This window comes from Pezoporus occidentalis, unplaced genomic scaffold (assembly GCF_034315485.1).
Source record: "Pezoporus occidentalis ecotype Australia unplaced genomic scaffold, CSIRO_AGI_Poc_V1 ctg15, whole genome shotgun sequence".
Taxonomy (NCBI): Eukaryota; Metazoa; Chordata; class Aves; order Psittaciformes; family Psittacidae; genus Pezoporus; species Pezoporus occidentalis.
The window spans coordinates 611754-633746 of NW_026913316.1; the positions used below are offsets into that span (position 1 = coordinate 611754).

The following is a 21993-nucleotide window of genomic DNA, read 5'->3' on the forward strand; positions in this document are numbered from 1 at the left end:
GGGAATGAAACTGAAACTAGTTTTCATTAGAGAAGCAAAGCATGAAAGCAAAACTCAGAAATTTGGTATTCAAAGAAGGAAAAGTCAATGAACAAGTATAAAGAATAAGTATCAAAACACAAAAGTGTATCAAAGTGATATGAGATCCCATGGCTGTCAAAGTGAATAATGAAAAAAATTGAAGCAAAAAGAATAAATGTTGTCTGGCAGCATTTTATAATTTTGTGTTCAAACCACCAATGGAAACCTTTTTCTGCTCTGTGGCTTCTAAGGCCACTGGAATAGTTTTATATCCAGTTTTGCATGTCACATTTTGGTAACACTACCAACAAACAGGAAAATCTTAATAAACAGAAACTATGAATATCAAGGAAATGATGAAATAAATAGCTTTTAGCTGAAACAGCTTGTTTCTAAGAGAGAACAAAATGAGGGAGAAGACATTTCTCACTGAGGGGAAGTGAGCAAATAGCTGTGTGGGGCTTATCTGTCTACAGAGTTAATCCACAACAGACGCAAAGGAGCATGGCCACCCAGCCAAGGGATAGGATTCTGCCCCTCCAGTCTGCCCTTGTGAGACTCCCCTGCAGTACTGTGTTCAGCTCTGTGGCCCTCAACAGAAGAAGGATATGGAGCTGAACAAGCGAGTCAATGAGGTCATGAAGATGACCAGAGGCCTGGAATACCTCTGCTATGAAGACAGACTGAGACAGCTGGGCTTGTTCAGCCTGGAAAGGAGAAGGCTCTGGGGAGACCTTATAGCAGCCTTCCAGTACCTAAAGGGGGGGATACAAGAAATCTGTGGAGATACTTTTTACAAGGGCATGTAGTGATAGAGAGAATGGCTTTAAACTGAAAATGGGTAGATTTATACTAGATATTAGGAAGAAATTATTTACTCTGAAGGTGGTGAGGCACTGGAACAGGTTGCCCAGAGAAGCTGTGGCTGCGCCATCCCTGGCAGTGTTCAAGGCCATGTTGGACAGGGCTTTGAGCAACCTGGTCTAGTGGAAGGTGTCCCTGCCCATGGCAGGTGGGTTGGAACCAGATGATCTTTAAGGTCCCTTCCAACCCAAACCATTTTATAATTGTATAAAGGTCATTTTTATCTACCTAATCACTGAAGGGCAGATGAGAAAAAGTTTCATTTGAAATAATAATTGATATTAGAAAAAAATAACGAAATGGGTAAATGAGAAATGGACCATGTCCCCCAAGAGGTTTGTGTAGTCTCTGTCTCACAGAGATTTTACGAGCAGGTGGAAAAATCCTGTTAAGGAATGCTTAGGAATTGTTGGGCTGAGACACGGAGTTTCTGCAGGTTTTTTGCGGCCTTGTATATGCATGTTTCCATAAAAGGCTAGCAGAAGTTTCCCTGGTCCACAGTTTAAATTACATCAAAAGGAGCAGAAAAGAAATGCATTCCAATGGGAATTACCTACCTCAAGCCTGGGTATTGGCTTTCTTACACATTTCTATAAAGAATTTCAGGGTTTTTGCTCCTGAATTATCTGTGCTTTCCTCCTAGTATTCAGCTTTCATGTTCCCATGGATGTGTTAACATAGATTCCAGGTGAACAAAAGCTGCTGATGCCTCAGTGTCAACTCATGCATATTTAGTCTGTCCTTCATGTATATTTAATCTTAGGCAGCTTTCAGTGCTTTCATGTATGCATTGTAACCATTTGCTATGGAGTGATTACCACCCTGACTTGTATCTTCTGTGAGAAGTTAAGGATAAAGAGATTTCCTTGGGGATTGATGTGTGTATTAACACATTTGATTTATAGACAAATGATCAATATGTCTAACAAAGATTTTATAATTTTTTTTTTCACTGCAACATTCTGAAAGTAAGAAGTACTGAAAACCTAGCAATAAGGATGTTCTCTGGTCATTTAAGAAGGCAGCCTTTACTGTGTTATCCAATTAGGAGAAAGGTGTATTATGTGCGCCTGTGGCGTCTAGCTGTATTGAATTTCATTGCCCTTTCACAGTGCAGTTAAAAGAGCAGCATTCGAAACTTTTCTCTCTCCTGTCTCCTCCAGTAGGGCCAGCGGTGAGCAGTGCACAAATGCATGCTTCTGGGAGCTACTGAAAACGAGATGTTAAAGGTCAGGTTATTTTTGCTATGTCTTGAATGCTACGGCTTCACTCGACGCAAGTTTTTAGCTCAGTAACAAGGCGTGATTTTTCAGGTCTTTGTCACTAATAAAATAAACGGAATAGGGTGGCTGTTGGGGGATCCGCAGCAGCTGCTCGTGGAGATGGCTGGGAGCGGCCCGGGCCGGGGGCCCTCACACGTCTTCACGGCCTCGGGGAACTCGGGAATCGCTGCGGGTTCGGCGCCAGTTTCTCTCTGTGCAGAAGGAGCCGGTGATGCCGATTCCCGTCTAGCAACGACTACAGCGGTTTTCCGGGCGGCGCTGCAGCCCGTGTTTTCCGGGAGCCGGGGCTGGCCGCGGGCTGGAAAGGGAAGTTAAAAAAGCCACAGCCCAACGCCGGGGGGCAGCGGTGGCGGCTCCTCGCCATGGCAACGGCTCCAGGCGATGGAGGCCGCGATGGGGCAGCGGCATGGCCCAGCCGCCTCGGGTCCCTCTGGTCCCGGGGCTCAGCGCCTCAGCGGAGCGTGCCGCCACCGCGACGGGCCGGGGCAGTCCCTGACACCGCCGGAGAGCGGCACGGAAGCTCAGGTGCGGCGGGTGCGGGCAGTGCTGCGGGGAGGGAGGTGGCGGGCAAACGAGCGAGAAGGGGAGCGCGGCCGTGGCCGCAGGGGTAAGGTCCCATATCTGAAGGCGACAGTGAGGATAGGATGAACTTCCCATCGGTCGGAACCTGCGTGGCTCTGGAGCTGCTCTTCTCTAGTTACAGTGCTTCCACCAGGCTTCTGTGGGACGGGGCGCCCCCGACAGTCACTAGGGTTCAGTGCCCGTTCTGTGTGACACAGCGGTTACTGGGCATCTCTTTGTTGTTCCGAGATACCTGTGTACCTTGGAGAAGACAACTGGGGTAATTTCTCCTGCTGCCTCCTCTGAGAAGGTGGTGAAATAAACGATTGTTGTTTAGAAACAAAGCCTGAGCTCTTGTATTTACGAGAGGGAGCTGTTTGTAATGTTAATTACTTGTCTTGTGACAAGACTTAAGGAAACACTTCAGGTTCTTCTTTCAGTGACAGTGGCAGAGGATGCTCCCGAGACACGCCGTGAAAAAGGAGGAGTAATACAAAGTGCACTGACAAATCCTGCTTCCTGTCTCGCAGTGGAAATCTACCCCGATTATGATTCTGTTAGGAGCTTTGTTGAGTTGGAGCACACAGTTACACACCACCTTTTCAAGTGTTAATGTTTAATGAAACTAGTTTTTTTTTTGTAAACTCTTTGTTTTCCCTGCATTTTGGCTGAGTCTTCAATGTATCTAAGAGCAAGAAAGTCTGCAGTATGGTATTTTGCTACTAATGGAAGAGAATTTGATTACCTTTTCCTGGGTGGGGTGCGTAGTTTGTAGTTAGTAGACTCCAGGATGGCTGGGGCTTCTGTTAGATTTCCGTGATGTTACAGCAGTACAAACACACCCCACTCTTAACTTTTTTCAGTAGTTTCCAGGACACACTTCAAAACCATTTGGGCTGATATTTCTGTACAGGTCATCGTGCCTGTCTCTCGTAACAGTAGCTGGTTAACCTGAGGTGTCTCCTACTGAAGCAAAATTTCCAGGTAAAGAATATCAGCCTAATGCTGTGACAAAGCCATCTAGAATACCCTAAACTTTCATAGAAAGACATTATTTGGTTTGCAAGGGATAAATTAAGAAAATATAATTGATTAGCTGATATATGGAGCTAAGGATAAAAATGAAGCCTCTACCTCTTTATTAACATTCATTCAACTTTTGATCATAGCATTATTCCGTTTGGAATTCGCTGATTTTTCATTTTGTTTTCATGGATATATGCTTATGAGACCAAGTAGCTAGAATTTTTCTAAAATGTGTGCAGTTTGATAATATTTGACATCTTCACGGGCTGGAAACTTTTGCTCTTGTGCAACTCGGGCATTAAGTCCCTATTGGTAAGTACATGTGTTTTGTTTTGCCTCTTTTTCTAGAATGAGGCTTGATGATTTAACTTCTCAATGACCAAAAATATCCTCCTACATTTTAGCAGCCTATATTTTGCTGGGAATGGGGTTGGAGAAGGTAGAAATGAAGGAGGATTCTTTCCATACTTGAGCAATTTACAGCTTAAGCACTCAGGACAAGAAAGCACAAAGCTACGTTGCTATTGTACAGGGTGACCTGCCTTAATGGGAGTTTTTATTAAGCAGACCAACACTTCTACCTTAATTCTACCTTAAATCTGGGGATGTTCAGGCACAATAGCCCCCATGGAAAGAAAGATTCCTTTTTTATTGCTTCCCTGGTAGAGGTACAGTGGCTTTGTAAAGTAATAATGGGAGAAATGTAACAAATGCCTCTCCAGTGTTGGCACTCACCCAGGAAAACAATATTAGGATGCTAAGAATTGCTCAATACCAGGTATAGAGTAATGCAAACAGGGAAAAACATTTGACGTATCAGTGAAAACATGGGAAAATGATTAAGACAGTGGCAACTGTTTGGCAGTAGCTTTATTGAAAGAAAGAAAATGCTCTCCTCTCCAAAAGATAACATTTCTCTCTAATTCTATATGCCATAATTTCAGTATTGTCCTGATAGGAAATTATTCTTAAACTTTCTTGGTATTTCTGTTTCAAAACAACCAAATACAGATGAGATCATGTGTTCAGCCTCTGCTAGACACAGGTTGCTATAAGTCACTGAATTAATATACATGTGCTGCAGCAGTTATAAGCCAGCGAGTCATTGCTAAGGAAACTCCTGCATTCAGCAATGTACATCAAATTGAACAGGGGCAGAAAGCTGCATAATTCTTGTCTTTCTGAGGATGCATGCCAAGTTGCAGCTAGTGCTAGTTTAAGGTGCGGGAACTGGAAAGAAAGAGTGGATGAACAAGTGGAATGGCTTCTTTAATGTGCAGTAAAGGGAGAAATTTTTTTACTTCTGTGATTCTATTTTATTTTATTTTATTTTTTTTAAGTGATGATTGGATATCTTTGATCATATTAAAAAGTATCCACTTGTAGCTGGTGGCAGACAAATCATTAGATACAGTTACTGATTATCAAAGCATGCAGCAAATTGCATGTGACAACTATTACTGTAGTATAAGATGACCAAAGTAATCTTAACAGTGTCTGATGACAGCTAACCTGCTGGAGGGTAGGAAAAGCTGCTTTTTGTTTTTGTCACTAGGAGGGTACTACAAGAAGCTAGAGGAGTATGCAGCAATGGAAAGAGGAACCAATGCATTAGCATAAGAACCATGAGTAGACTTCTTTAATTTTCTGGCAGGCATTTCTAATAAAAAGAAAACAAAAAGTCAGGTATGCTGTCTTGTTTAGAATACAGTGATGGTAGAGCTATATGTAAATATGGATTGCTTTTGATACATGTGTTTGGATAAAGCATGACATCAAATGTTTAGAAGAGAAAGAAGGATTTTTCTTAGGCACAAGCAAGCTGTGATTGGCTAAAAGAATGTCACAGGTCCCTATTGATTTGTTTTCTGTAGCCAGATAATATATTTGCTTACTAGGCACAGGAAATGCTTCCTGTTCCTATTAAGAACGATCTGTGGTAATGAAGGATTAGGTCATCATTGCAATTATGATGCAGAATATTTATAATTAGAAAGATCTCTGTCACTTAATCTAAATCAGACAATTTGTTGTATTCCAAACACATCAAGAACAATAACACTTCATGACAAATAATAATGTACCACAGGAGAAAGAGGTTTAATAAGGTTGGCAGCTACAGGGCTTCCTGCATCTCCTCCACTCTGAACATGTAGGAGAGAGATGGAAAGCTGAAGAAGTAGCAGTGGCACAGCTCCTGTTGCTCAGCAACAATTCCTGCTTTCTATCATGTGTCTCTGCAGGCAGTAGTTGTGGTGCTGCTGCTTCCAGAAAGGTCTCATTTATCGCCAAGGAGTAAATTACTCTTTGATGTAGGCATGAGCTGCCCATGTATAGCCTGGAAGGCCAGGATAACTTAAACTTTGCATTATTGCCACCTTTGGGGAGCTGAATGGTTTCAGTATTTGTTTATGTAATACTGAAGTTTGAAATCTATACTTATTGTAACACAAAACTTATGTGAAGGGAAGTGCTTGGTTATTGGCAAATAACTGTTCCTAGGTTTCTGAGTAGGCATTTAAAATATCAGATGGGTATCAGGGTGAGGATCTAGGGTTGAACAGTGGGGCAGGGGACGGTGGTGCTTGCTTTCTGGCTCCATGCAGTTGGACTGCTGAAAGGCTGCAGCTTGTCCAGTTTAACTGCACAACGAAACTGGGCATGGTAACACCAACACTTCTGGGAAATAACAGCTTGGCTCACATGCTGTTTTGTTTCTGGGATACTCAGAGGATTGTATGGTATTAAGAGGTATTAAATTCCTACTGACACAGAAATATTTGCCTTAACTTTTGGAGGCTTTGCTCTCTTGAGTGGAACTATATTTTCAGTATAAAAAATGAATGTGTTGAGTACAGAATTACTCTGAGAGGTGACATAATCACATTTAATGCATTTGTAGTGAGTTGACAGATTGCTCCTTGCTCCATCAAGAGGTCCATCAAGCTGCAGGAAAGTATCTCTGAAAGGTCTCTATCTAATGCAAATGGCCAAAGTCTCATTACTGGAGTGTAAAGTGAAAACACTTGAGATGCTATAAAAATGTACATGTGAATATACAGCCTTTTTACAGCTAGCTAATTACTGGAGGTGAGCTTATTAAAAGTAATCTTCTGATGGTTTTGAAATGGAATGTATAAATGTCTTCATCTAGATGGGAAAAGCCTTTCAGAACAATTAAGACAGGAAACGCATTCCCCACCCTCCCAGTATTATATATTCCAGGACTTGTGTCCGCTGTTGTGATTGCTGGCAAGCTTCATAAGTCACTATTTGAGAAGTTTCTATGTTGGCTACTTCTGCCTTATTGCAGAATTCCGGTTCAGCAGCTTCCTGTACATTCAGTAGCTATGTACATAGCAAAGAGTAAGGTGGAAGCAGTTGCTTTATTTTTATCAAGAATGACACTTTGGGGGAAAAAAATAAAATAATCTGGAGACGGTTACTAATAAGATACAAATGTGACTCACAGAGGCAGTAAAATAATGTGGTTTAGAATCCTGAATGAACAGATCAATTGCAGTCATAGAATAGTTAGGTTTACAGATCAGAGCACAAGCCTCACTTTGTTATCAAACACAGTATTTGATGGCTGTCAGGCTTTCAGTGTTACTGTTTGGATCTGGTGTTCTGATAATACTAGCGACCCAGCTGTGTAGGCATGACTGCTTAAACTAAAAATAGACATAATGTTAGGCCTTTTGTAAAACAGGTAAGCACATCCCTTTCTTAGGGATCAAAAGAAATGTCAACTGTATTTTTACTGCGAACAAGTTTACATAGTGATTCAGAGGCAAGGTTAACTTGCTCAGTGTGAATTCAGGGCAGTGGGAAAACCCTTGATGTGGTAGAATACCTGCTGTGCAGTGTTTTAGTAGGCAGGTGGCTCGGATTTCTTGCATGAAACTGCAAGAGTTGTTTCTTTTCTTTTTTTTTTTTTTTTTTCTTGGACCAAAGACTTAACTGCAATTTGAAACTCTAAAACAGTCCATAGGCAACTGGAAAGGAAGTTACACTGCATTCTAATTTAGGTCTCACAGGGATGCAACAGTTTTCAAGTCAATTTATGTTTTGACTAATATTTATCTACTGACATGTAGAGATATATGGACATAGGAGGCTTGATCATTTCTTTCTAAAGGAAGAGGTAATAATATTAAATCATGGAAAGATTTTGTGTGTAGCTGGAGCTAAAGGACAGCTTAAATTTCATGACCACTCTGGTTAAGCTTTGGGTTAATATACAGTTTGACCTGGGAGATACTTCCTTTTGACAATATGGAAAATAAAAAGACTTTTAGCCTTCCTTGCTGACTGCTGAGACAATGGTTCTAAGATGGACTATGCATTTGCCTAAGGAAAAAAACAAACACACCAGGGAAATCTCTGAAGATCTGGTCCTTGAACTTTTGAGGTATAAATTAACACAATTAATGAAAAAAATATAGAGCTGTATGGGTATCAATATGAGTTTAAAGCTCACTTTTAGGATGCATGACTTGATTTTAAGCAATCCTGATTTAATATTTAAAATATTCTGCCAAGTTAATAAGGACACCCTATCTTAGCTTCCTCGTAGGGCCTGCAGGGAGGAAAAAAACACCTTTTCTTCTAAGGTTAAATGAGCAAAAAGTTAATTAGTCCATGAGCCGTTATTACAGTGATACTTTGTTTGCTATGCAGCAGCTGGTAAAAAGAATCTTTTTATTGTTTAATGCTAGACGCTAGACAGCAGCTACCAAATAACATCATTTGTATTTTCATTGCAAGTAGTATCACAGTGTTGTCTCTGTATGTTGTCACTATAATGAAATGTTGTCACCATAATGAAATGTTGTCACCATAATGTTGTCACTATACAACAGCATTGTATAGGAATCTGTGAGCTACTTTGTAGGAATGGCCAGTGTGTGCATGTGTGCGTGTATACATGCATATGTGTACCAAATGTTTGTTAGAGTTTTCTAATTGTAACCCAAGACTTGCTGAATCTCCTTTTTGACATAGACTGCTAAGAACTTTTTCAGTGACAGAGGAAAACAGCTTTGGTTGTTATCATTGCAGTTGTATGAAGAAAATACAGCAGAGTAGGATATGTTTTCTTTAAGTTTCTCCACTTCTATTCAGTGTGTATTTTCATTTGAGATGTGTAAGTGATCATCTCTGTAAAGGCCAATTTCAGTTGCCAAATTTTATATAGACTGGTCTCATCAAAACCGGCATAAAAGTAACACACTCTTTCAGTTTTTAACCGCTAGATGGTAGCTAGCTACTACCTGTAATTACCCATTGTAGAAGAAACCTTGTTGCCGAAGCTGTGCAGTGTAGCGCTATTAAAAAATCTTTTGACATTGTGTAATGAACTTTCATCATTCTAAAACTAATATTACTACTTAACATTTTAACCTAAAAAGCTTCACTCTGATGCAGTTGTTTCTGCTCTTCATGGTTTTTTACTGATCTGCATAATGGCGATTTACCCCAAATCTGGCTTACTGGTTTGTAGGGAGCTAAACATAGTTAAGGGTATCCAGAGACACATGACAGGCTAATATTAATCTGACAATGCTGAGTTATAACACAAAATTGCATATCCTCCTTCATGTATGCATTACATTATTAAAAAGAATGCAACTTCACCACGGATCTTAGACTCCTGGAGCATCTGTGGTGTTAAAATCACAGATCAGATTGTGGATCACCAGTAAAATGAAGGGTAAAAGGGCAGGGTTTTCTTTTTGTTTGTTTTGTTTTGAAGCCTATTAAAACTGCAAGAAAACTTCTTTCAAATGATAAAAATGTTTTTGTAAGTCTTTGCTGATGATACAGAACTGGGAGAAGTAGCTAATATCCCAGAGTGCTGTGCTGTCATTCAGAAGCACCTAGACAGGCTGGAGAGATGGGCAGAGAGGAGCCTAATGAAATTCATCAAAGGCAAGTGCAGGGTCCTGCCTCTGGGGAGGAATAACCCCATGCACTGGTACAGGTTGGGGGCTGACCTGCTGGAAAGTAGCCCTGTGGAGAAGTGATATTTTTATAGCCATTTCAGCAGTTTCCTGTTATGCCAAACAAGTCTGAGTGTTATTTGTTTTTGTGACTTGCAAGGCAAAGAAGCAATGCAGGTGATATCTTGCATATGGTTACTGACCAAAAGGTTGCTGCTTAGCCTTCTGTATTGGTTGTATTAATGGTATGTTAATTGGCTTTGCTGGAAGTCTGGCTTTTGACTGGAGAACAACAGTGACCTGACAATGGCAGTACTGTCTCAACCACTTCATTTTCTTTTTTTTTTTTTAACACATAATGAGTTGAAAGACCACAGGAAGTTGCTTTCCATAAGCATCAAAATCTTTCCATGACTCTAAGCAAGATCAGTATATCATCTATCACTGTAAATGCAGTCTACTTAAAAGGTTCTTGCTGACAGCTGACTGAAGATGTATTACAGCTGTAAAGAGTCTTTCTGTGTAAGTTAATGTTTTGTGATTATTTGATATTAACACATATATGGGTCTACTTCACAGATTAGAATGTTCCCTGTTATGATTCCCAGTCATTTTAATTTTGCCAGCCTCTGACTTAATGTAAAATTCCACATTCCAAGTTACTTAAATGACCAAGATTTCTGGAGTTTATTGAAGACTATTTCTTTTTGCAGATGATAAATAAGCTGACAGCTCTCCTGGGCTTGCCACTCACAAATAAGAAAGAACCAGTTAAAGACAGGGAGGTTGAGAGAATCCTTGACTTCAGCAATGATGTGGCTTTGGAGTTTAAAACCCCTGAGAGAAGTGAGCGAGACAACCAGTAGTGTCACAGACTTAGACCTCAGGCCAGTAGATTTTTGACTTCCTCAGGGACCTGCTAGAAAGGATCCCATGAAGGACTAGAGGGTTGGACTAGATGTCTAGGCTAGTAAATAATTCCTCAGTGTTCTGAATATGTCCAGGAATTAACTATATGTGTAATATTTAATTGCATGTTTAAGGGTTCAGAAAAAACTATGGGTGTTTACTTTTGCACTAAATGCAATTTTTTTTCAGTCTTTCTCTTTCAAACATGTATATGCAATCAGATTTGACTATAGTAGGTGGGGAAAATTGTATGGAAAAATTAGATAATGTGGGGAAAATGTTTTTTACTCATGAGATTTTTATCAACATTGAGGTTGTCAAGTGATTTTAGACATGATTCACATTGGTATGAGTGGAAGCAGAAATATTTAGGGACATATTAAGCCTGACATAGCTGTAAAACATCTAGTTTCTCTTGTTCCTAATATTGGATCATTAGTTTGTTTTTCTTGGCATTTTCAAGAGGACATCAGATTAGATTCTGTCACTGAAGTGGAAATAAATAAGGCTATTTTAAGAAGAAAAATCTCAACAATCCTTTGCTGGAGAAAAAAAAAATAAAAATTAAGTAGCTATTGTGTAACTGAAAAATAACTGAGACTGAGTGTGCTGGAATAAAAATATGAAGGAAAAATTGGGTAATTTAGTAGTCTGTAGGTAAAAGCTATCTGAAAGCTGCTTGACTGTTGTTGCTATATATTTAAACAGTCGTGTGATAAGGAAAAAGATGTCTATTGACAGGAGGATTGCTTAAGAAGGCGAAACACAAATCAGACAAGCAGTTATAAAATTTATTTTTGCAAATGGTTATGTTGCCCTTCAACATGATGGATTGTATTGAGTGGTGTTTGCATATAAACAATATCACCTTAACAACACTGTGCTTGGTAGCAGTAATTTTCAGCTCCTAATCTACAGGCAGTGAACTCTGATGCTTAGAGACCTTTAGTTTCTAAAGGAGTCCAATTTAGGTTTCAAGTAATTTAAATGCACATTAGAACTGAATTTTAAATACAGAGCTAAAGTCAATAATTGTTGACTTCTTAGGGCCTTCTTGTATTTTCTTAGAGTTATTTTGGTGTTCCTACAGATGAGAAATTAAATAAATAAGAACAAAAGGTTGGAGGGAGAGAGCAAAATAATGAAACAAGAAGCTTGCTCCATGGCTTAAGGCTTATTGCTGAAAAACAGTACTTAATGATTGTATCAAATAGTACAATGTTTAGAGCTGGAAGAAAGCATCTTTGGAAACAGAGCATTGGCAGAGTTATAAAGGTAAGGAAAACTGAACTTTGGACTAGGTAGAGAGTAGTAACTGCATAGTTTGAATAAAGGTGTGAAATGAGGGGCGGGGGGGGGTAAAAACTGTTTTGAAATGGTTTAAGTGGGTAATGTTGGTTTCAAAAAGCATTCTAATTACATAAAAATGGATAAACTTTGCCTTTTAAAGCAAAACATATTTTGGGACAGGTATTTGTCATGAGAAGTAGGTTTTTTTTGTGTAGCTGGTCTTATAAGTTAGTTCATAAGGTATCAATCAAGACTTTGAAAGATAGATTTGCATTTGGAGATACTTATGCATTTGACTACTGGTACTTGTATCTTGTCCATATTATTGCACTGGTCTGGTAATAGTATAATTTCACAAACATTAGACCAGTGCAATAAAGAGTTTGATGCTAGATCTTGCAACAAAACAGGGGTGGCCTCTGCCACCAAGGAAAACTTACGTTTATCTTTACTTTTCCCATACTATAAAATGGGAATGGAGTTTTGAGGACACTACGTAGCACTAAGAAACGGTAATAAAATATAGAAGCCACTAAGACCCTTAGGCTAATTTTAAAAGCTGGTTATTTGAACAAGTTATTCCTGAGTTAATGCAATGTCATAACAAATGGGAAAGCTGTGCTTGAGGTTTGAGACTTAAAAGCCACTAAGGGGCTTGCACTAATTCTGTAGGGTATCTGTTTTTTGGAGAAGAGTGAATAAAAAGGTGTGTGTCTGTTGAAAACTCAGGGTGCTTGGAAAGCATAAAATGTTTTCCAGTTTACTTTTACAGGTAAATCAATGAGCAATACTTAGGCAATATAAAACATTAAAGTAAAATGAGAGACAAGTTAAAGGAGAGACAGAGGAATGCCATGTTGATTAGACAGATTTTGGGTAAGACAGTAAATTAGCAGTAAAGTACTCTTTTTGACTCTTTTACTATTGAACTTCACAATAAAGTTCAAGTGTATTGCTCATCCACCAGGCTTTGATCTGAGTGTGTCTAAATTCAGTAATGCATGGTATTCTGACAGCTAAGTGCAGCATTGCTGAATAAACTGTGCTCAGAAACAAGTTTTAACTTGTGCAGGTATGACTTGCATACTAAACATTCATGCTAACTCTAGAATGTCTGCAGACACATTAGCAACTGCCCACTGTAATGGAGAAGTTGGCAATAGTCAATATTTGGTTTCTAAGTCTGTTGTTTTAAAGGGAGGACCCCTAGCACCTCTGACTTCTGATATTTTACTACATTCTGCTTAAATATATATACTTATACACTCTTGTGATAGTTAGAAAATATTTTTAAAATAACAAGCAAACAACCGAAACACAACTTAATCCCCACTTGTTGTTTCAGATTGATGATGTGATGTCCATGGTTTTAGGAGTATGTTAAAAGGGCTTTAGGAATCTTCCCTTTATTCAGCTTCAGGTGAAGATGTCTAATTTTCTGTGCTAATTTTTTTTTTTTGTATTAGAAATTTTAAGGGTTTATGGAACAAATAAACCAAGCTACCTATTATAACCAGATTAATCATCAAAAGTAATTTTCAGTTAATTAGTTTAGCTTTGGACTTACATCTGTTGTGCATGAAAGGATGACCTTTCATACCTTTGTAACTAACTAAGAGGCGGAAAAGAAACCCAAAACTAAATGTGGTGGTGTTGCTCTTCTTTATATCAAGAACTGAGGTAAGGCAGTATAATTTAAACTTGGACAGTCCTCCCATGTATCTAAGTGAGAAAGCGTTTTCTTTTGCAACTACTGTTCCACCTGGATTTTCCAAAATCATGGGTCATTATGAGGAGTCTTTGTTTTATGACCTTGATCAGAATTGTTGCTGATACTTTTCAGGGTTTGCATGTAAATGTTACTGTATTTACCATCAACACTTCCCTTACCTGCATAAATGATAGCTTTTGTGTTTTAGCAATCCTTCCATCTTCAAATCTTAGTCTTCCAGTGTTCTATTAAATATTGTTTGTTCAAATTACATAAAACTGCCTGCTTCTCCTTTTTTTTTTTTTTTTGTGTGTGTGTGCAGAGGCTCTCTGGGGATATGTACTTCTGTAGTTTATCCTGCAGGATGTAAAATACGAATACACAGAAACTCCTAGGCCATGACCACATTGCTTGTTTAAAGCATGATGTGGGGGTAGTTAAAGTTAGTGTCTTGAAGTCCAAAGACTGAATTTTGGAACAGGTTGGTGAACTCCTTCACTGAAGTTCTGGTTGATATGAAAGGGTTGAGGGCCTGAAATGCATCACTGGACAAAAATCACAAAGGAAACAAATGTGGATCAGAAATCTACTTGTTCCTTCATGAGCCTTTTGCTTATTTACATCTGACCCTTAAAGATGGATGGGAGGGAAAGAATGAGAGGTAGAAAGCTCAACATTTTCTTACAATTCATTCGTTGAGATTCCTAATCTTAAGCAAAGAATATCTTAAAAATTTATTTTTTTTTAGTGATATGTGAAAGGAAACTGATATTTTGATCAGCTTCCAGTCTAGTTTGAGTGTTTTCAAATATTTAAATTAATGACATACTATAGAAAGCATTGAAGTTAGGTTTCTTCTACTTTTTTTGGGGACAACTGAATCCTAAAAGTGAGGCAGAATTGTCTTCATCTGACTGCAACAAGTGAAAAGTGAGAGTTTGTGACTGGGAAACACTTCATTGGGGGAGAAGTTCTTAGAAATGGCAGATCATCAAAATAATAGAGAAGCAAGACAGGCAGGATGTGTTCTTGACTTGCATTGTAGCAGCTATGAAGAAAAACACGCATGTAACTTGTAGCAATTGGGTGTCCACTGGAACAATGCAAATGCCTTTCAGAAATGATGTGATAAATGCAAGTTAATGTCTTTAATAATCATAAAACAATACCTTTACTATTGAGATAAAAAGTCCTTGGATTCTCTAGGTAGACTTCATTAAAATAATTTAAGTTAACTAGATTTTTACAGTTTTGTGACATATTAACAACAAACTCTTGTGGGACTTAGACATAAAATATTGCATAACGCTATGCGAACAGCTACACACAGTAGCTACTGTATTTGTTATAAAGCTTAAGAGACTGCAATTAAAGGATTGGAAACATTAAAAGAACTGAAAAAAATGTTGGAGCATGATTTCCCAGTTTGAGAAGGTGCTCATGATTTCAGCCTACATAAACAGCAACTTGTAGAAGAAATGGAGACTATGAACATATCACAGGGCCATCTGTATAAGTGGAGTTGGGAACTGGTAACGTAAGATGAATACCTTGTGTAGCAATGTATCTGAAGTTCTATACTGGAAACACAGCAGAATATAGAAGTATTCTCTGTAGTTAAAGTAAAACAAAGAGTTTTTTGCTAGATAAAATAGAAGCTAACTAATTGGCAGAGTATTGGTTGTATTTTCTATGTTAAAGATGCATCATCAGTTGTGCTCAAATTACTGAAACAACAGTTTTTAGGATTCTGCTGTTATAATCTAGTGTGAAGCTGATTCAGCCCAAAATGGTTGCTTTTTGTGTGCCTAACTAGGGGGAAAATTTTCTGATCTGAGAACATGTAGGAAAGACCAATCCTGTGGTGACATTTCACTTTTGGGAAAGTGATGACTGCTGTAGGGAACGACAGAGCTAAAATAGCATGAAGTACATGTACAAATTAATCTGCTACTGCATTCATCAGGTGTGTCTGTGTGTGTCTTCCACAGGGAAAAACATTTCCAGTGCATTCAGCATTTATGAAAGTGTGCTAGTAATTATGAGTTTACCAAATATTTAAAAATTCCTCCAGAAAGTAGGAAAGATGTTTACATAAGGGTATAAACTGTATTGTGCAAGTTCTATTGGCTCTGCAGAAGCTTGTGGATAAATCACTTGTGCATACTTTGAACAGTCACTAGATTTTTTTTTTCATAATCACTGGGGAAATAAAGATTGAATTTACCACCAATGAAACATAATTCTAATTTTTTTTTTTAAATGAAATGATATTAAATCTTGTAATCCACAAGCACAACAATGCCAGTAACTATTCCAGAAGGCTATTTTGTCTATGATGTAATGATGTGTATCACATATGGGAATTCAATTTAATAAGTAGAGTAGGCATACTGCTTGAAGAATGGTATAATAACTATAGTTAAGCACATTTGTAAACACTTGTGTACCTTGAAGCTTGTGGCTTGTTTTACTTCTCATTATATCAAAGAGATAAGGTATGAAACCTCAGTACCCTCCAGCAGCATCTGTCTTTATTAGAGAAAGTTTACAATATCTTCCACAAATAACAAAGATAGGTCCGAATCCTATCTTGATGATCATACATGATCAGACTTGAAAGTCTGGGACTAAGTACTTAGGGTGTTGAAGATAACTTGCAGAATGATGGAGCTGTACACGTAAAATGCCTCTCCCTCTCTGTGGCAACTGAGGCATGGACTCCAGTTGTGATGCAACTGAAATCATTTACTGAGTGAGCTTATAGGCTTTTGATAGACCCTTGCCTAGCAGTTAGTAATTGTTAGTATCTGCTAGTTTAGTACCTTTTGCAACATCATACGCTTTTCTCAACCAATCACATTATTGTTCACATGCCTTTGCTTGAACAACTTATTTGTTCGCGGATGTATAAGCACATTTCTCTGTTATCACTTTCCATTTTCCCTTAAACACACATTCTTTTGTCCCCTCAGTCCACATTGGAGACTTTCATTAGCTCCTGGGAAAGTCCCAGCTACAACATTACATCTTTGTCTTCAGTAGCTTCTTTGTTTCAACGTCTACAGTTCTCAGAGATTATCTGGGTGTTCTAACTTTGACTCCTCTTGACTCCTATGGTTTGCCGCTGATGACAGTCAGGATGTTCGTGCTCTCTTTCAGGTCTGCTGGCGCAGCTTCTTGTGCAGCATTCCGCACACCTCTGCTCCCTCCCTCTGCTCCCTCTCTCTGCTCCCTCTCTCTCCTCCCTCCCCCACCCCAGGCTTTCAGCAAATAGTGTTGAGCAAAAGGCTGATAATAGAGATTTTGTGCTAAATCTGAAAATAGAACCCAGGGAGTCAACTGTAAAATTGTAATGGGTAGCTTATAAAAATAATCATTTGTGTGCCTTAAGAATATAAACCATAAGTATGGAGGAATGTAATAATTTTTACCTTTTAGAAGAAATTTTAGAATTTTTATTTTTATCTTCAAAATAGATTGTGAATTATTCATTGTCCACTTTGTGTTTTGTAACAGCAAAAGCTTAAGGAAGAGAGGGAGGCTAAACGTGCCAGGCTGGATGGCAGGCATGACTACTTACTGGACACCATTGCCTGCTGTGGGAACCTGGACAAAGCAGAAGTAGAAGATGAAATTCTTGATGGTGACCAGGTAATCTGATGAATTTGATAGTGAAGCTCATAGGGTGCTTTAGAACTGATATTATCATACTCTGTGAGATATTTATCAGACTTTGTGTCTGAGATTACTCTAGTTTTCTCTTAAAAAAAATATTTCTCAGCAGTTTGTAATTAAGTTGAACAAAAGTGTTCTTACTTTCAGAACCTATTGTGATGATTTTGAAATTGATTAGATATTTTGCTTTCCAGTGGTTATAGTTAGTACAATAAGTTCTGTGACTATTTCATGCAAAAAAAACCCTTTAATAGTGCGTATGCTATGCATAATCTCAATATTATCTCAAACAGATAGAGCGCATTGACAAATTCCTGGCCCCTGGAGGTCTGCGTCATCTGATGTTCTACTATCAAGATGTGGAGACGACGGGTACAGGTAAACAAACTTGGGTTCTCCAGCAGCAGGTAATCGCTGTACTGAGCAAGTATGCACGGAAAAAAGCAACTAGTAAAGTTCTTATGTGCTGAGGCTTAAGGCAGATCAAATTCGGTTGTATTGGGACACCAATCCTTGTTCATGAAATGAGGATTGATAAAATTACTGAAGCTTGTCAGTGTACTTCCACATATTGCTTGTATGCAGCAGCAAGTAATTCCCTTGTGAGCCCAGCAAATCTGGTCTGGAGGGGTGAACAACGGTTTTCAACAGTTAAAAGATGATTTTAACGCGAGGTGAGCAGTGATAGGTGCTCTGCCCCTCCCTGTCATGCCATCAGTCTTTCCTAGAACCTCTTCATATTTCTTCACACTTTACCATTCATCCAGGTGTCCTGCTACCAATGGCCCCAGGAGGCCTGCAGGATGTGTAGTAGGGCCATTATCCCAGAATTCCCTTTTGCTCCTAACCCGTTTCCTTCCCCAGTGCCCACATGTTATCACACCTCTGGGGAAAGCCTATAAGGTGGGGAAGGGGACTTACGGGTGGTCACCTGATCCAAAAATAGGGATCTCTGGGCACATAGTCACATGCCTGAGAAAAGAAAGGGTAAGGGACCTGGCACTTTTTGCATTGTTTTGGATGTTGTCCTTTAACTACTGGTGTCGGTGTCAGCAATTCACTTTTTGATCTTTCTGTTGTTGCAGTGTCTCACTAAAATGTGTATGCATGCAATTCTACTGTAAAGGAACATTAGAAAACTAGTATCAGAGAAGCAACATGTCGAAAACCACAATTTAAGATATTTATTCCCTCCTCCCTTCCACCTCAACTGAAGACACTACTTGCTGACTCTTTACAAATGTTACCAACAGCCTAAATGTGGGAGCAGCATATTCAGCAATCCTGAACTTTTGCTTAGAAGGAATAGAAAAGAAATAAGTTAATAGAAATAAAAGGCTTTTGATGTGAGAATTAGAAAGTTAGATTAAATAGTTCTTACTGTGCTGTGAGGACTCTGGATGCTGCATGCCGTGAGTGGGTAGTCCCATGGGGTGGTTCCCAGGGGCTGGGACTCAAGAGTTACACAAATGATGACTGAACTGTTTGTTTAGAAAACTTTTATTTGAGTAAATAATCAGTGGGTTTTAAATTTTCCTTTAATTTGAATCTATAGAGCAATTTGGCCTTCCAGAAACAGGAATGACCTCTCATTTGACAAAGAAAAAGAAACCTAAAGTGTTTGTGACAGAAGGAAAAGAAGTTGCTTTAACTGGTGTATGCATTTTCTTCATTAGATCTGGTCTTTCTAAGCACATCACAACTGAGAATATTCGCCAGGTAAGAGTCAGTGACTGCTGGTCACTGAACATAATCTTGTTTAAATTTCATCTTAGGGTAGTTGCTCTCAGTATGTGATATGACAGTCTTTGACATGGAGGAATGAGCAAAAGGACACAGTTTGGCTATGTGAAACACAAGGCAAAACAGCAGGGGAAGGGAAAAACTCCAACATTATGTAGGGTTGAATTGTATTATTGCTGTGAAGAAATGATGCTAAGGAAGAAAATTTATAATAATCTAGAATAACAGAGTAATTAGTCAATACCTAAATAATAAACTGTTTAATCTCAACGAGTGCTAGCAAATCAGTTAAAAAAAAAAATCAAGAATGGCTTTGTTTTTGAGAGTGTACATGCAAATTATATACAAACAAGAATTTACTGGTGAAATACTCCTTAAATCTATGACAATCTGAAGTGAACAAAGCTGGATCAAGTGCTGCAGTAATGAGAACAGAGTAAAATGTGGGGTATCCCACAGCTGTAAGTTATCAGAGTGCTAAAGGAAGAATGATGGGCTGAGAATTTAGTGTTGTGGAAAACTTTCAATGTGCTTTAAAATAGGGGTTTTCAAGTACAACCTCTAAACCAGCAAGTTTTAACATTCCCCATCTCTTCTAAGGGTGGGAAAAAAAACGAACCAAACCCTTTAAACCTCTTTAAAACTGTATTTTGCCCAGATAGGCAAGAAATAGAAGAGCAAAGGGTGGGTGAGCCAGTGTCATCAGGTTATTATGATTTTTACACATGTATGCTTTAAAGTTTTATGCTAACTTCTTAATTTTTATTTTTTTTTTTATGATTTTGAAAGGTCTGGCTTAGATTTTTAACCAGTTATATACTATTTAATGTTTGAAGGTTTTTTTTCTTATTAATAGTGCTTGCAAGCTGGTATATGCAAATGAAAGATGTGTAAATCAGACTTCTTCACAAGTAATGATATAGCCCTTGATGATAGTAAAGGATACCTTAAAGCTAGGAAAGACAAGCTGTAAAGTAAAGCTGGTATGTGTGAGGATGCATCTAATGTGTGACACTTGAATACAAGTTGTCTGGTGTTAAATTATGTTACTGAAAAAAAATCATGTGGTACCTTCTAATGAAGCAAAATATGGCTGGCAGATTAATGTAATTTACTTTAGAAGTCAGAAGAGTAATTTTCAGAATGTCTCTCTCAAACTGGATAAAGGTATTCTTTTTGGACCAAAATCTTTGGGCAACTGCAAATTGGGTTTAACTATAGTTCATAATTCCTCTGGTATTTAAGCCTTTTAAATGCATTGATCTCTGCCTATATAGGCATATATATCCAAATACATTAAAAAATAAAATTCTGATAGCTTTAGAAATGGCAGACTAATTTTATTCACCCATATAAGCTGAACTTTATAAATAACAGTCTCTTATACTCTCATTGTATTTTGAAGTGTTTTCAGATCTTCGTTTCCTCAGAATGACAAACTGTGACCATGTGCAAATATTGGAGCCCCTGTTAGCAAGAATTGTGCTGGTGGCATTTGAAGGGCCCTTGTAATTTTTGAAGTAATCAAGGCAGTAGGACAGGAATAAATACAATGATGGCAAAGTTTTGTTTTCTATTTTAACTTGCACTGTGTTTCTTTTACAGGAAGTAAATTTTAATGTGATGAATGTAGGTCGAGATGGCTTACTAAAAAGTGTTGAGCAGTTGATATCGGAAATCTTCATTCCAGCCTTACAGACTATGGACCATAGCTGGGTTGAACTTGTTGAACCTCAACTAGCTTCAAGTGTTAAGCAGAACTTCCTTTATTCTCTTGAAGCATTTGTTAGTGTGCTATCAGGAACTCGGCAAACTCTGTTAGAAAAGGTAGTATATTCACATGGCAAATAGACATTGAGCTAGCTGAAGAATGTCTCTTGCTCTGGAGCACTTGAATTAACTGCTGTTGTAGAATACTTATAAAAATAGCTTTTGTTAAACTGGACAAAACCAACCCTTTTTTTTGTTGTCATCAATTGCATGTTGATCTGTGGCTTAAATAATTCTGCAGGTGCTTCTATTCTTGTTTGTTCTGGTGCCTTTAACCATTTGAGCTATTAATTACTTGACTCTCCAATGGCTGTGTCCACTCTTAAATCGAGAATGATTAATGCCTGACAACTGGTTGCTTTAACAGTTCATTTCTACTCAGCCTTTGTGAAGGAAAGAGCATGACAGCACAAGGTGCTAGGCTGGTGAATTCTCCAGATTCTAGTGTCCAGTTCTGACTCAAACCAGTTTAATTTAAGATGAAGTGGGAATATTAAGTGGGGCAATCAGTTACTTTTTGATGCTCCTGGATTATTTGTTATGAACATTTCAGCATTTCAGGGTCTTTTAACCTGTGTTTTAGATCAATCTGAAGAATTGTGAAACATATGATCTGAAAACTCTAAGAGGACCTTCAGATTACTTGGTGGTTGCTAACAGTGCAGATGCTCTTGAAAAAATAGAAGTCTACATGAAAGGATGGACCAAACAAATTGAGCAGGTGATAATATTGAGAAATTGTAAAATACGACAACATCTGCATATTGACAGAGGATGAATTTAATCCTGTTGGTGTATAGCTACCTTTCTATATAATTAGATGTGATCAATCCCTGTATTTGAAAGCATTGTTTGCATTTTGTGTGCTTTTACTTCTGCATGGGAATATTATTGAGAGATTTTTCCATCTACTGGTAAATAGAGCATATAAGTGTCTTTGGAAGCTTAGGCTCTGTTTTTGGTAGTCATCTATTCTTAAAGTAGAAAACAGTAATTCTCATTGGATTTAATGAAACAAAAGGAACACAATAATTCACTGAACACTATTCTCAGTGGTCAAAATTTCACTTTGAAACATACTTTGCAGGTTATTTGCAGAAAATGTAATTTTCTGTAACAGTGCCCTTGAGATACTACTCCCTTTCTGACCCAGAAGTAGAAAAGCCATGCAAAATTGAGGCCTCTTATGTGA

At 38.3% G+C, this 21993-nt stretch overlaps 1 protein-coding gene across 1 annotated transcript in view; it reads left to right on the forward strand.

The window, feature by feature from the left end:
* Positions 1 to 11603: 11603 nt before the first annotated feature.
* DNAH5 (dynein axonemal heavy chain 5) overlaps positions 11604 to 21993 on the forward strand; it is a 122096-nt gene continuing 111706 nt past the window's right edge. Inside the window, exons 1-6 of the mRNA XM_062610808.1 lie at positions 11604 to 11884; positions 17130 to 17264; positions 17582 to 17666; positions 18844 to 19007; positions 20637 to 20858; positions 21385 to 21522. Coding sequence (XP_062466792.1) covers positions 11807 to 11884; positions 17130 to 17264; positions 17582 to 17666; positions 18844 to 19007; positions 20637 to 20858; positions 21385 to 21522 — 822 coding nt within the window. The 5' untranslated portion in view covers positions 11604 to 11806. The remainder of the gene's footprint in view (positions 11885 to 17129; positions 17265 to 17581; positions 17667 to 18843; positions 19008 to 20636; positions 20859 to 21384; positions 21523 to 21993) is intronic.